Source organism: Pan troglodytes, chromosome 1 (genome assembly GCF_028858775.2).
Source record: "Pan troglodytes isolate AG18354 chromosome 1, NHGRI_mPanTro3-v2.0_pri, whole genome shotgun sequence".
Taxonomy (NCBI): domain Eukaryota; kingdom Metazoa; phylum Chordata; class Mammalia; order Primates; family Hominidae; genus Pan; species Pan troglodytes.
In genome coordinates this window covers 219,056,937-219,072,857 of record NC_072398.2, presented here as the reverse complement: position 1 = coordinate 219,072,857, position 15,921 = coordinate 219,056,937, and the positions used below count along the sequence as shown (strand labels likewise).

The 15,921-nt window shown below is 41.7% G+C and overlaps 1 protein-coding gene across 1 annotated transcript; it reads right to left on the bottom strand.

Annotated features, from left to right (window-relative positions):
* Positions 1–11,975: 11,975 nt before the first annotated feature.
* On the bottom strand, positions 11,976–15,921 carry HNRNPCL1 (heterogeneous nuclear ribonucleoprotein C like 1). The gene is made up of 3 exons (XM_054677975.2): positions 15,316–15,921; positions 13,924–14,014; positions 11,976–13,709 (listed from the first exon to the last, which is right to left on the bottom strand). The coding sequence occupies exon 3, from the start codon at positions 13,526–13,528 to the stop codon at positions 12,647–12,649; it is 882 nt and encodes a 293-aa protein (XP_054533950.1). The 5' UTR covers positions 13,529–13,709; positions 13,924–14,014; positions 15,316–15,921; the 3' UTR covers positions 11,976–12,646.

The window sequence follows — 15,921 nt, the reverse complement described above, 5'->3', positions numbered from 1 at the left end:
AGGTCAATAAAACAAAAGAAAATTTAAAAAAATAATTGATAGGAGGAGTCCCATTCCCAGCCCGGGCAATAGAGTGAGACTCCATCTCAAAAGAAAAAAAAAAAAAAGGCCGGGCACGGTGGTGGCTCACACCTGTAATCCCAGCACTTCAGGAGGCCAAGGCAGGTAGATCACGATGCCAAAAAATCGAGACCATCCTAGCCAACATGGTGAAACCCTGTCTCTGCTAAAAATACAAAAATTAGCTGAGCATGTTGGCACCCACCCATAATCCTAGCTACTCAAGAGACTGAGGCAGGAGAGTCGCTTGAACTCAGGAGGAGGAGGTTGCAGTCAGCCAAGATTTCATCACTGCACTCCAACTTGGTGACAGAGTGAGACTCCGTCTGAAAACGAACAAACACAAACGAACAAACAAACAAAGAAAAAAGCTGGAGAAATAAATTCTGAAAGAATTTCCATCTCTATGAATTCATCTTCAGAACTGATAGCATTTCCTGCTTGGCATTTTTTGCCTACATTTTTGGCATAAGATCTATCAACAAAAAGTATGAACCCAGGTTTGTGTAATGGAATATCTTAAACATCAATAGGAGGAGTCAATAGTTCTGATGCCACACACACGTATGGTCTTCTCCATCATCAGGAAATGGCAACAAAGTGGTAGAGTTTTGCAAAGTGTAGCATTTGAAATGGAGATTTGAAGGTGACAAGGAAAGGATTTTGTAAGACATTAGTGTACAAGTTGAGCAATGTTGGTTCCTGTCACAGTGTTTTTATTTATTGATTGATTTATTTATTTTATTCATTTATTTTTTGAGATGGAGTCTCGCTCCGTCACCAGGCTGGAATGCAGTGGCACGATCTCAGCTCACTTCGACCTCTGCCTCCCCGGTTCAAGCAATTTTCCTGCCTCAGCCTCCTAAATAGCCGGGACTACAGGTGCATGCCACTACACCTAGCTAATTTTTTGTATTTTTAGTAAAGACGGGGTTTCACCATGTTAACTAGGATGGTCTCAATCTCCTGACTTCGTGGTCTGCCCGCCTCGGCCTCCCAAAGTGCTGGGATTACAGGCCTCAGCCACCATGCCTGGTCGGTTCACATCAAAATTTAAGAGGTATTCAATTGCATATGAAACTTGTAGGCAAAGTTTATTTCTTTTTTCTTTAAAGCATTAATTAATTTATTTATTTATAATGTATTTATTTATTAATTTTTTTTGAGATGGAGTTTCACTCTTGTTTTCCAGGCTGGAGTGCAATGGTGCGATCTCGGCTCACTGCAACCTCTGCCTCCCTGTTCAAGTGATTCTCCTGCCTCAGTCTCCCAGTTAGCTCGGTGCCATCATAGGCTGCACTGTCCCCGTCCCAGACCGGCTGACTATAGGTCAGATGGGAGTGTCCTTCCAGAAATGAGTGACTTACTAGATCTGGACTGAGTTTGCAGCATGCTTAGATCTCAGGAAGAACCAAGCAGGAACTCCAGACTTGAAGACTTTGGGTCTCTCCTGTGGGTCTTCAGAAACTTTTATTGATCTTTCTAATCACAACTCCCACCCACACCCCTCCATGTATTCAGTGCTTGCTTCCAGTCAAAAAGTGCTATCTGATTGCATTTCTGAAGCTCCACCCAGTTAATCTTGATTGGGTTTTTGGCTGTCCCCAGATTACTGGATTGAATCAGATATCCATTCATATCAGCTATCCATATTAAGTTCATGAATCAAGAAATTGACAGTGTTAGGAATAGGGTGGAAATCAAGAATTCACTCATTAAAGGCCGGGTGAGGTGGCTCACACCTGTAATCCCTGCACTTTGAGAGTCCAAGTTGGCTGGATCACCTGAGGTCAGGCGATCAAGACCTGCAAGGCCAACATGGTGAAACCCCATGTCTACAAAAACACAAAAATTAGCCTGGCATGATGGCAGGTGCCTGTAATCCAGCTACTCAGGAGGCTGAGGTGGGAGAATCGCTTGAATCCAGGAGGCAATGGTTGCAGTGAGCCAAGATTGCACCATTTCACACAGTTCTGGGTGACAGAGGTAGACTTTGTCCAAAAAAAAAAAAAAAAGAATTCATTCATTCATGAACTCCACAAACACTGATGGAATTTTACTGATATATGACCTATATAGTCCTGAGTTTGAGGCAGGGAAGGGTTTGATCTGTTCCGGATATTAGACAGAAAAATAAAACCTGAAAGTAGTGTTGGGAGATCTTTGGCCACATTAAAATTATAAAATTGTTTTATAGTTAAAACAGCTTTATAAAAACAGAGAAGTCATGCCTACAAAATCAGAAAAAAAATCTCCATGTATCGAATGGTCTTGTGGGTTTTATATCACCTAAGGTAGCAATTTATTTGCTCATGCTGGTGGAAGAGAGGTGCCACTGAGGGCTTGAGTGGTCTCAGGGCTTAGGTTAAGGCTTGTCTGGAAGAAATTGAAACCGTATCTCTAAACTTTATAAATTTAATCAGTGAAAAAGAGAGGGGGAGGAACAAAAACAAACCAAGCTTGCAGCGCATTCAGCATTCACCAGGAGGTCAGCTTGCCCTCTGACCTGCTTCCTCATGGTTGCTGGCAGCCTACTGTCCCCAAATCGTGTAGAACTTAGACTACAATTCCCCTTAACTACGCTGCAGACAACAATTTAAGCATTGTGAAACATTCACTTTTTCATTTGAGATATTCTTTCAGGTTCTGCATGTCAGTGAAACTACTGATGCGAGCTGATCTGAAGGGCCCTGCAAGGCATCCACTCACCAAAGAATGCCGTTCTGACATCGTGATAACTTCATACCTCTTATTGCCATCAAACTACACTAACTTTCCAGCCCCTTGCTATCCAGGATCCACTGGAAACCCTCAGTACTCCTTGGGGCGATGAATTTGAGGATCTCCTCCCAGCTTCTCATTCAGCCACCTTGTGAACATTAAACTTTCTGCTGCAAACCCTGCTGTCTCAGAATATTGGTAAGCTACTGTGCAGCAGGCATAGGAACCTGATGGTCCTGTAACAAATTTATGTCAAAATTATAAAGGGAAGTGAAGGTGGAGGCTGCTCAGTGTTGAGCTGGGTGTTTTAATGGAATCCAGGGAGTGAACGAAGACTTGGTAAATGTGTTGGGGGTTATTGAGAGGGTGGAGGAGGAATCTTTCCAACATTGCACTGAGGCTCCCTTGGTTTTCATACTTGTGACCAAGAATGAGTCTTTCAAAAAACTTTATGTAATTCTCCTCATTTTTCCTTTCAAAACCTTTGTCTTCCTTTACCTCCCCGAATAATCTCGCATCTATTCCCATGGCTTTGCTCATTTCATAATAAAAATCCTTTTTTTTTTCCTGTGGAGTCTCTTTCTCTGTTAAGTATACCATATATTTTGTTGCCACACAAGATGAGTAACCTGGTTTTATGGAGAGAAAGGGACAAAAGAATCCCAATCCTCATCAGCTAGGGGTGATATGAAGGTCAGGATTATTCTTTGTCATATCTGCACCTGCATATTGCCAGTGAAAACCTGCAGGTCACATTAGGTAGACTTCCAAATTAATCATCTGTGGAAGGTCTTATGATTGGCTTACATCCTGTCCCTGAGTAAAGAATCTGATCTTGACTTCATGAGTGCCTGAGACTCTTCAAGTACTGATGAAGGCTTCACCCAGTGACACTGAGAAGGACACTGATTTGATTCTGATCGTGAAGTTTTGCTGGTTGTCTTGCAAGGAAAATATTTTTGCCTGTCAATGATTGTAACCTCTGTATTGTCCCTTCCAATGGAAAAAACAAAAACAAAAAAGCTCAACTCTATTAGAGCCTTGCCAGGATAAAACAAAAGAAAATTAAAAAAAAAAAAAAAACAACTGATAAGAGGAGTCCCATTCCCTTCTTTCAACCTTTCTTATAAAAGCATTCCAACTTGTAACAGACTTTGGAAAACACTCATTTTGTCAGTGTGTGTCTTCCAGGTCGATCCTGACATTTAGCTTCCAATGAAGCTTTATTTAATTATTTCTGCCTCAACTACCTTAACGTCTATTGACAACAGGTTGCACGGTAATGGTTGGAATTGGGGTGGGAAGAAAAAATATTTCTGTGTGTTTTATAAAGTAATCCTTGCATGCCATCTCCATTGAAGAAAGAATAGTTTCCTCTCCAAATATGTCCTGAGTATTGATGCATCCAATAAATAAAACTATTATTTCATACAGTAGAGCTATAGATGCATTCTATTTGCCTCTAGAGTTTCCAGTGAACCAGTGCCTAGTTTCAGTAAGTTCTCTGATTATTTGGCAGAGGGTAACATGGTCATGTTCTGACTCTATGTCTATGTCGATATCTATAGCATTCCCATCTACATAATGCGTGTCAAACCAAAGAGTTTGATTCCAGTGGGAGTCTGGAACACTATCTAGGTTAGACCCAGTTACACTAATGTTTTCTAGGCATAGAGATAAATTACCAGTAATGAAATCAATAATAGTCATAGGCCACCCATTTGCACCTAGAGCTTCTTCTCAGTACCAAGTCATTTAATTATCAATATTAACCAACCTTCCAAAGGAAGGATAACAAACCTTATCATGAAGTTAGCATCCTCAATTCCTACCCAACTGTGTATGAGAGCAGGTTCTACTATTATTTGTGATCCTTCCCTTTCATGTGAATGACTCCATAGCCAGCAATTGCTTTGGTTAGTGAGAGTGGCTACATTTTGAACAGGAGACCTTAGAAAGTGTTTGCTTTGAGTGGTGAAAGTACGTAACAATATAAAATACAGGTTTGAGAATTTTGTGTTAATACAAAACAAAACCAAGTCTCAGTCAATGGAAGAAGATCAAATGGAGTCTTGCTCCATTGTGTTGGAAAAGCTGTCTAACATGTGATGATGTCTGCTTCTAGGGAAGGCTTTTCCTCGGATATCCTTAAGTTTAAGTCATCTGGTACAGTCCCATCCAATGCTGTTCATGGGCAGATTTCCCTTGGTGTCATTTCTAAAGGATGCAATCTCCAAATGCTACGGCAGGAAGATCTAAGCATCACTGAAAGCCTCCTTCACCTACTGGAAATAGTCTTTGAAATTCTGCATCAAGGTCTTGCAGTATTGATTCATATTGTTACTGAATGATGGGATCACTCTCTTAAGTGCATAGAACCCAATACTATGACACCATCTTTGAGAAAAGCAAAAAAGATTCGGCCTGGTGTGGTGGCTGACGCCTATAATCCCAGCACTTTAGGAGGCCGAGGCAGACAGATCCCGATGTCAGGGGTTCGAGAACAACCTGGCCAACATGGTGAAATCCCGCTTCTGCCAAAAATTCAAAAATTAGCTGGGTGTGGTGGTGTGTGCCTGTAATCCCAGCTACTTAGGTGGCTGAGGCAGGAGAACCCCTTGAACCTGGGAGGCAGAGGTTGCAGTGAGCCAATGTAGCACCACTGTACTCCAGCCTGGGCAACAGAGACTCTGTCTCAAAAATAAATAATAATAATCCAATTTTCTTTGTCAGTTTAGCTAATTTTCGTTTAAAGATACCATTTGTTCACTCAACCTTTATAGAATACCAAGGATAATGAAGTTAATGCTAGTGTCATTGGATCTGTAAAATTTTATCTGTGTGATAACCTGCCCAGTAAACTGAATTCTCATACCATTAGAGATTTCTCCAGAATTGCCCCAGAAAGGAAACACATTTTATAATCACTTATTTGCTATGACTGCATCATCAGCCTTTTTAAAAAGGTAAGCTACAACTCATCCTGAAAATGGAAACACAATCACAAAAATTTTAGCCTTTTTACACGGCTCACTGTCATCATTGGTCCATGACAACCCCCTTTCTTGGAGCTATATATGTGTATGTCTACTTATTCATATCTATATCTATATCTATCTGTTTCCTTTTATTACCATTATTCACTTCCACTCCCCTTTCCATATATAGCCACTCTACTCTTTGACCTAGCCTTGAATTTGCATGTGACCTTATATAATATAAGTATATGGAAAGTATATAGAATATATACTTGCATTTTTATGTGTATTTATTTTAATCCACATATATGCTATAGCGTAGGGTGCTAGAGAAGAGGGCCTCACAATTAATTGTCCAGTCCTGGACACTTTGGAGAGTGAGTGGACATGCTGTTATAATTATTATTAGTAGTATTTTTTGGAGATGGAGTCTTGCTCTGTGGCCAGGCTGGAGTGCAAAGGTGCTATCTTGGCTCAATGCAACCTCCACCTCTCGGGTTCAACTGTTTCTCCTGCCTCAGTCTCCCAAGTACCTGAGATTACAGGTGCCTACCACCACGCCCGGCTATTTTTTGTATTTTTAGTAGAAATGGAGTTTCTCCATGTTGGCCAGGCTGGTCTCGAACTCCTGATCTCAGGTGTTCCACCTGCCTCGGCTTCCCAAAGTGCTGGGATTACAGGTGTGAGCCACCGTGCCCGGCCTCTCACGTGCCTTTTTAAGTTGGTGGGAAAATGACACCCAGGTTAATTTATGGCCATTGTGGGAATTATTGGAAATCTTTAAGACTGTTTTTCTTACAAAACCACAATGGTAGGATTAAACAGTCTGAATGGGATGCTAGCATGTAGAGCCTTCTAAACTCTTTCTCTCCCTCTTTGAGGAATTTGGGATCTGCCTACTGATTACAATTAATTGGATTTTTTTTAACTGCTTGGTTAAGATTTTTTTTTTTGACTTCCTCTTTTCCTAATTGAATACCCTTTATTTCCTTCTCCTGCCTAATTGCCCTGGCCAGAACTTCCAACACTATGTTGAATAGGAGCGGTGAGAGAGGGCATCCCTGTCTTGTGCCAGTTTTCAAAGGGAATGCTTCCAGTTTTTGTCCATTCAGTATGATATTGGCTGTGGGTTTGTCATAGATAGCTCTTATTATTTTGAAATACGTCCCATCAATACCTAATTTATTGAGAGTTTTTAGCATGAAGGGCTGTTGAATTTTGTCAAAGGCCTTTTCTGCATCTATTGAGATAATCATGTGGTTTTTGTCTTTGGCTCTGTTTGTATGCTGGATTACATTTATTGATTTGCGTATATTGAACCAGCCTTGCATCCCAGGGATGAAGCCCACTTGATCATGGTGGATAAGCTTTTTGATGTGCTGCTGGATTTGTTTTGCCAGTATTTTATTGAGGATTTTTGCATCAATGTTCATCAAGGATATTGGTCTAAAATTCTCTTTTTTGGTTGTGTCTCTGCCCGGCTTTGGTATCAGAATGATGCTGGCCTCATAAAATGAGTTAGGGAGGATTCCCTCTTTTTCTATTGATTGGAATAGTTTCAGAAGGAATGGTACCAGTTCCTCCTTGTACCTCTGGTAGAATTCAGCTGTGAATCCATCTGGTCCTGGACTCTTTTTGGTTGGTAAACTATTGATTATTGCCACAATTTCAGCTCCTGTTATTGGTCTATTCAGAGATTCAACTTCTTCCTGGTTTAGTTTTGGGAGAGTGTATGTGTTGAGGAATTTATCCATTTCTTCTAGATTTTCTAGTTTATTTGCGTAGAGTTGTTTGTAGTATTCTCTGATGGTAGTTTGTATTTCTGTGGGATCGGTGGTGATATCCCCTTTATCATTTTTTATTGTGTCTATTTGATTCTTCTCTCTTTTTTTCTTTATTAGTCTTGCTAGTGGTCTATCAATTTTGTTGATCCTTTCAAAAAACCAGCTCCTGGATTCATTGATTTTTTGAAGGGTTTTTTGTGTCTCTATTTCCTTCAGGTCTGCTCTGATTTTAGTTATTTCTTGCCTTCTGCTAGCTTTTGAATGTGTTTGCTCTTGCTTTTCTAGTTCTTTTAATTGTGATGTTAGGGTGTCAATTTTGGATCTTTCCTGCTTTCTCTTGTGGGCATTTAGTGCTATAAATTTCCCTCTACACACTGCTTTGAATGCGTCCCAGAGATTCTGGTATCTTGTGTCTTTGTTCTCGTTGGTTTCAAAGAACATCTTTATTTCTGCCTTCATTTCGTTATGTACCCAGTAGTCATTCAGGAGCAGGTTGTTCAGTTTCCATGTAGTTGAGCGGTTTTGAGTGAGATTCTTAATCCTGAGTTCTAGTTTGATTGCACTGTGGTCTGAGAGATAGTTTGTTATAATTTCTGTTCTTTTGCATTTGCTGAGGAGAGCTTTACTTCAAACTATGTGGTTAATTTTGGAATAGGTGTGGTGTGGTGCTGAAAAAAATGTATATTCTGTTGATTTGGGGTGGAGAGTTCTGTAGATGTCTATTAGGTCCACTTGGTGCAGAGCTGAGTTCAATTCCTGGGTATCCTTGTTGACTTTCTGTCTCGTTGATCTGTCTAATGTTGACAATGGGGTGTTAAAGTCTCCCATTATTAATGTGTGGGAGTCTAAGTCTCTTTGTAGGTCACTCAGGACTTGCTTTATGAATCTTGGTGCTGCTGTATTGGGTGCATATATATTTAGGATAGTTAGCTCTTCTTGTTGAATTGATCCCTTTACCATTATGTAATGGCCTTCTTTTTGTATATCTAGAAAACCCCATTGTCTCAGCCCAAAATCTCCTTTAGCTGATAAGCAACTTCAGCAAAGTCTCAGGATACAAAATCAATGTACAAAAATCACAAGCATTCTTATACACCAACAACAGACAAACAGAGAGCCAAATCATGAGTGAACTCCCATTCACAATTGCTTCAAAGAGAATAAAATACCTAGGAATCCAACTTACAAGGGATGTGAAGGACCTCTTCAAGGAAAACTACAAACCACTGCTCAAGGAAATAAAAGAGGATACAAACAAATGGAAGAACATTCCATGCTCATGGGTAGGAAGAATCAATATCGTGAAAATGGCCATACTGCCCAAGGTAATTTACAGATTCAATGCCATCCCCATCAAGCTACCAATGACTTTCTTCACAGAATTGGAAAAAACTACTTTAAAGTTCATATGGAACCAAAAAAGAGCCCGCATTGCCAAGGCAATCCTAAGCCAAAAGAACAAAGCTGGAGGCATCACACTACCTGATTTCAAACTATACTACAAGGCTACAGTAACCAAAACAGCATGGTACTGGTACCAAAACAGAGATATAGATCAATGGAACAGAACAGAGCCCTCAGAAATAACGCCGCATATCTACAACTATCTGATCTTTGACAAACCTGACAAACACAAGCAATGGGGAAAGGATTCCCTATTTAATAAATGGTGCTTGGAAAACTGGCTAGCCATATGTAGAAAGCTGAAACTGGATCCCTTCCTTGCCCCTTATACAAAAATCAATTCAAGATGGATTAAAGATTTAAACGTTAGACCTCAAACCATAAAAACCCTAGAAGAAAACCTAGGCATTACCATTCAGGACATAGGCATGGGCAAGGACTTCATGTCTAAAACACCAAAAGCAATGGCAACAAAAGCCAAAATTGACAAATGGGATCTAATTAAACTAAAGAGCTTCTGCACAGCAAAAGAAACTACCATCAGAGTGAACAGGCAACCTACAACATGGGAGAAAATTTTCACAACCTACTCATCTGACAAAGGGCTAATATCCAGAATCTACAATGAACTCCAACAAATTTACAAGAAAAAAACAAACAACCCCATCAAAAAGTGGGTGAAGGACATGAACAGACACTTCTCAAAAGACGACATTTATGCAGCCAAAAAACACATGAAAAAATGCTCATCATCACTGGCCATCAGAGGAATGCAAATCAAAACCACAATGAGATACCATCTCACACCAGTCAGAATGGTGATCATTAAAAAGTCAGGAAACAACAGGTGCTGGAGAGGATGTGGAGAAATAGGAACACTTTTACACTGTTGGTGGGACTGTAAACTAGTTCAACCATTGTGGAAGTCAGTGTGGCGATTCCTCAGGGATCTAGAACTAGAAATACCATTTGACCCAGCCATCCCATTACTGGGTATATACCCAAATGACTATAAATCATGCTGCTATAAAGACACATGCACACGTATGTTTATTGCGGCATTATTCACAATAGCAAAGACTTGGAACCAACCCAAATGTCCAACAATGATAGACTGGATTAAGAAAATGTGGCACATATACACCATGGAATACTATGCAGCCGTAAAAAATGATGAGTTCGTGTCCTTTGTAGGGACATGGATGAAATTGGAAATCATCATTCTCAGTAAACTATCGCAAGAACAAAAAACCAAACACCGCATATTCTCACTCATAGGTGGGAATTGAACAATGAGATCACATGGACACAGGAAGGGGAATATCACACTCTGGGGACTGTGGTGGGGTGGGGGGAGGAGGGACGGATAGCACTGGGAGATATACCTAATGCTAGATGACGAGTTAGTGGGTGCAGCGCACCAGCATGGCACATGTATACATATGTAACTAACCTGCACAATGTGCACATGTACCCTAAAACTTAAAATATAATAAAAAAAAAGAAAAAAAGAAAAAAGAAAATGCCAAAAAAAAAAAAAAAAAAAGATTTTTTTTTTTTTTCCGACAGAGTCTGACTCTGCTGCCCAGGCTGGAGTACAGCACTGGTGTGAGCATGGCTCACTGCAGCATCAATCTTCTGGGTTCAAGGGATCCTCCTACCTCAGCCACCCAAATAGCTGGGACTACAGATGCATGCCACCATGTGTAGGGAAAAGAAAGAGAGATCAGACTGTTACTGTGTCTATGTAGAAAAGGAAGACATAAGCAACTCCATTTTGACCTGTACCCTGAAGAATTGCTTTGCCCTGAGATGCTGCTAATCTGTAACTTTGCCCCAACCTTGAGCTCACAAAAACACGTGTTGTATGGAATCAAGGTATAAGGGATCTAGGGCAGTGCAGGATGTGCCTTGTTTACAATATGTTTACAGGCAATATGCTTGGTAAAATCATTGCCATTCTCCATTCTCGATAAACCAGGGGCACAATGCACTGTGGAAAGCCACAGGGACTTCTGTCCTGGAAAGCCGGATATTGTCCAAGGTTTCTCCCCATGTGATAGCCTGAGATATGGCCTCTTGGGATGGAAAAGACCTGACCATCCCCCAGCCCCACACCCGTGAAGGGTCTGTGCTGAGGAGGATTAGTAAAAGATTAAGGCCTCTTGCAGCTGAGATAAGAGGAAGGCCTCTGTCTCCTGCCTCCCCCTGGGAATGGAATGTCTCAGGATAAAACCCAATTGCAGATTTGTTCTATTCTGAGATAGGAGGAAGACTGCCCTGTGGTGTGAGGTGAGACATGTTGGCAGCAATGCTGCTCTGTTATTCTCTACTCCACTGAGATGCTTGGGTGGAGAGAAGCGTATATCTGGCCTACATGCACATCCAGGCAGAGTACCTTCCCTTGAACTTATTTGTGACACACATTCCTTTTCTCACATGTTTTATGCTGAGCACCAGTCCCCTGGGCCCACTGTTCTTTCTCCATACTTTGTGTCTTATTTCTTTTCTCAGTCTCTCGTCCCACCTGATGCGATATACCCACAGGTGTGGAGGGGCTGCTCCTCTTCAACCATGCCCGTCTAATTTTTTAAAAAAGAGGCAGGGCATTGGTGGCTCACTGGTGTAATCTCAGCCCTTTGGGAGGCCAAGGCAGGTGGATCACTTGAGGTTAGGAGTTCGAGACCAGCCTGGCCAACATGGTGAACCGCCGTCTCTACCAAAAATATAAAAATGAGCTGTGCATGGTGGCGGGTGGCTATAATCCCAGCTACTCAGGAGGCTGAGGCATGAGAATTGCTTGAGCCTGGGAGGTGGATGTTGGAGTGAGCTGAGATTGTGCCACTCCATTCCAGCCTGGGTAACAGAGTGAAACTCCATCCCACCCCTCAAAACAAATGTTTTGTAAAGATAGGGTTTTGCCATTTTGCCCAGGTTGGTCTCGAAGCCCTGGGCTCAAATGATCCTCCCGCCTTGGCCTCCCAAAGTGTTGTAGTTACAGCCATGGGTCACTGCTCCCACCAAGAATTTTTTTTCTTTAAATTGCTGGTTTAATAAGGACTTGTTTATTTTGGGGAAAAAGGTCCCAAACATGAAGCTGTTCACAAAAATAACCCACAGTATCAACTTTAGAAAACACGTTGTAAGACTAAAACACCAATTATGTTTCTGAGGATGCATTTGACATGCCAACTCTCATTCACAAAAATACATTGTTAGATTTTTGTTGAACTGCCCCACACAGCACACTAATATGGGGTGTAACACACATACTTCTAACTCCAAGCTGCTTTCAGGAGCTACTCAACTCAATGAGATTGCCTTTGCAGTTAGGGAAGCAACTACTGAACTTATGTATGAAAGAAAAGAACCGTATTCCCTGAATAACAAGAGATTATTTTGGAGACAGTTGATAAAAACCATACGTCCTTTTTACTGTTAAGTCATAAAGAGGTGTCAAAATTAAAAGCAAAAATTACAGGGTAAGACTTAGGAAAACTACTAGGGGTGTCAAGGGAAGTGAAAATGGGACTAGGTGCAGGGCAATATGAATTAATGAATGTGGGAAGGACAAGGATGGGGAGAACAGTAAGCATGTGCTGAAGATACTAAGGGAGAGGATCTGGTGAAAAATTTGTTGTTAGACAAGCTCCTAGGTAAAGAAACAATGGGATAAGATTTCTCAACCCCACTATGTGCTTAAGAGTCATCCTGGCCATTGGTGCTGTCTCTGTTATCCTCTCCTTCCTCAGCCTCTTTTTCATCATCCTTGATCAACTCCAGCTGGTTGTCCCCCTGATCTTCATTATCATCATCATACAGTAGGTCCCCCTCCTCAACAGAGTCATCTGCACCCCCCTCAGACTCCATCTTCACATGAGTCTTATCCTTCTTCAAGGAGCTGCTGGTCTGCTCCTCTTCAGACTTAGCATTCTTTACCTCTACTCCTTGCTTGCAATGTTCCTTTTCAATTTTTTCCAGGTTTTCCAGGAGAGAATCCACTTTCTGTTTTATCTGGGTCAACTCCTGCTTAATGGCCTGAAGGTCATCTCCTTTCAGCTTTCCAGACTTGGAAGATCCCCGCTTTCCACTCTTAGAATTGAAGCCACTTTTGCCCCTTCGTGAGGTGTTTCCTGATACGCGCTGACGTTTCGAGGGCACTACAGCCAGAGCAATGGGAGGAGGAGGAGGTACACGTGCTGGGAAACTGTACATCCCATCATAATAATGCCGTTGAAAGCCATAGTCCAAGTCAAAAGAGGAGCCGTACATCTCCGCTGCTGATCGTTTCACACCTGCGTTTCCTCGATTCGCTTTTGGCTCTGCAGCCAGGTTAATATCTACAACCTGGTCAGCAATCATTCTGCCATCCTCTCCTGCTACAGCAGCCCGGGCATTTTTCTCCTTATCATATTGAACGAAGGCAAAGCCCTTATGAACAGAGCAGCCTGCAATTTTGCCATACTTGGAAAAGATCGCCTCCACATCCGATTTCTTGACAACAAGAGTGTTGAGATTCCCAATGAACACACGGGAGTTCATGGAGTGAGGATCCATCTTGTTGGTAACGTTGCTGGCCATTGTGTTGGATGATAAGGTTTCTCCAAAAGCCAAAAACAGGAGGCGGGAGGGAGAAGAGATTCGATTCTAAGTCTCCTACTGCCGGGTTCTACGTGGAGAAGCTGACTGCAGCTCGAGGCCAGAAATGCAGCCAAAACAGCTCAGTCTTCCTCTCTTCACAAAATGGCTCCCAACAAGAATTCTGAAATGACGTAAAGAAAAGCACAATCAACATTTTTGAAATAAAGACAAAACTGCATTTAGAAAAAAAAAGATCAAAGCTTGAAACCGTTCTTATGAAAAAAAGAAAAAAAGACAGGATATAGTTCTGTGCCGTCGTAGGCTGCACTGTCATCATTCTACATCGGCTGACTGTAGGTCAGATGGGAGTGTCCTTACAGAAACTAGTGACTTACCAGATCTGGACTCAGTTTGCAGGGTGTTCAGACCTCAGGAAGAACCAAGCAGGAACTCCAGGCTTGAAGACTTTGGGTCTCTCCTGTGGGTCTTTAGAAGCTTTTATTGACCTTTCTAATCACAACTCCCACCCACGCCCTTCCACGTATGCACTGCTAGCTTCCAATCAAAAAGCAATATCTGATTGCATTTCTGAAGTTCCACCCAGCTAATCCTGATTGGGTTTTTGGCTTTCCGCAGATTAATGGATTGAACCAAATATCCATTCATATCACATATCCATATTCATTTCATGAATCAAGAAATTGACAGCATTAGGGATAGAGTGGAAGTCAAGAATTCATTCATTTAAGGCCAGCTGAGTTGGCTCATGCCTGTAATCCCAGCACTTTGGGAGGCCAAGACAGGCGGATCACCTGAGGTCAGGAGTTCAAGACCAGCTTGGCCAATATGGTGAAACCCTGTCTCTACAAAAATACAAAATTATCCGGGCATGATGGCAGCTGCCTGTAATCCAGATACTTGGGAGGCTGAGGTGGGAGAATTGCTTGAACCCAGGAGGCTGAGGTTGCAGTGAGCCGAGATTGCACACAGCCCTCCAGACTGGGTGACTGAGGGAGACTCTGTCAACAACAACAACAACAACAAAAAAAAAAAAAAAAAAGAATGCCTTCATTCACGAACTCCACAAGAACTGATGGAATTTTACTGATATGTCACCTTCATAGCCCTGAGTGTGAGGCAGGGAAGGGGTTGATCTGTTCCGGACATTAGACAGAAAAATAAAACCTGAGAGTAGTGTTGTTGGGAGATCTTTGGCCACATCAATATTTTAAAAATGCTTTATAGTTAAAATAGCTTTATAAAAACAGAGAAGTCATCCCTACAAAATAAGAATAAAAAGTTCCATGTATGGAATGGTCTTATGGGTTTTATATCACCTAAGGTAGCAGGTTATATGCTCATTCTGGTGGAAGAGAGGTGCTACTGAGGGTGTCAATGGTCTCAGGGCTTAGGTTAAGGCTTCTCTGAAAGAAATTGAAACCATACATATAAACTTTATGAATTTAATCAGTGAAGAAGGGTGGGGGAGAAACAAAAATAAAGCAAGCTTGCAGCTCATTCAGCATTCATCATGAGGTCAGCTTGAACTGCTTCCTCATGGTTGCTGGCAGCCTACTGTCCCAAAATCATGTAGACCTTAAATTACAGTTCCCCTTAACTGCCCTGCAGACAACAATTTAAGCATTGTGAAGCATTAACTTTTTCATTTGACATATTCTTTCAGGTTCTGCATGTCAGTGAAACTACTGATGCCAGGTGATCTGAAGGGCCCTGCAAGGCACCAACTCACCAAAGAATGCAGTTTCAACATCCTGATGACTTCATACCTCTTACTGCTACACCAACTTTCCAGCCGCTTGCTATCTGGGATCCACTGGAAACCCTCAGTACTCCTTGGGGAGATGAATTTGAGGATCTCCTCCCAGCTTATCATTCAGCCACCCTGTGATCATTAAACTCTGCTGCAAAGCCTGCTGTCTCAGAATATTGGTCAGCTACTGTGCAGCAGGCATAGGAACCTGATGGTCCTGTAATAAAATCATGCCAAAATTACAAATCTTATCATGAATGTAGCATCCTCAATTGCTAGCCAACTGTGATGAAAGCAGGTTGTAGTATTAGCTATGATCCTTCCCTTTCATCTAAATGAGTCCATAGCCAGCAATTGCTTTGGTTAGTGCGAGTGGCTACATTTTGAACAGAAGATCTTAGAAAGTGTTTGGTTTGAGTGGTGGAACTACCTAGCAACATAGAATATAGGTTTGATAATTTTGTGTTAATACAAAACCAAGTCTCAGTCAATGGAAGAAGATCAAATGGAGTCTTGTTCCATTGTCTTGGAAAAGCTGTCTACCAGGTGATGATGTCTGCTTCTAGGGAAGGCTTTTCCTCGGATATCTTTAAGTTTAAGTCATCTGGTACGGTCCCATCCA

Coding starts and splice junctions, on each gene's coding strand:
- HNRNPCL1 (XM_054677975.2), bottom strand. CDS start 13,528: ATGGCCAGCAACGTTACCAACAAGATGGATCCTCACTCCATGAACTCC.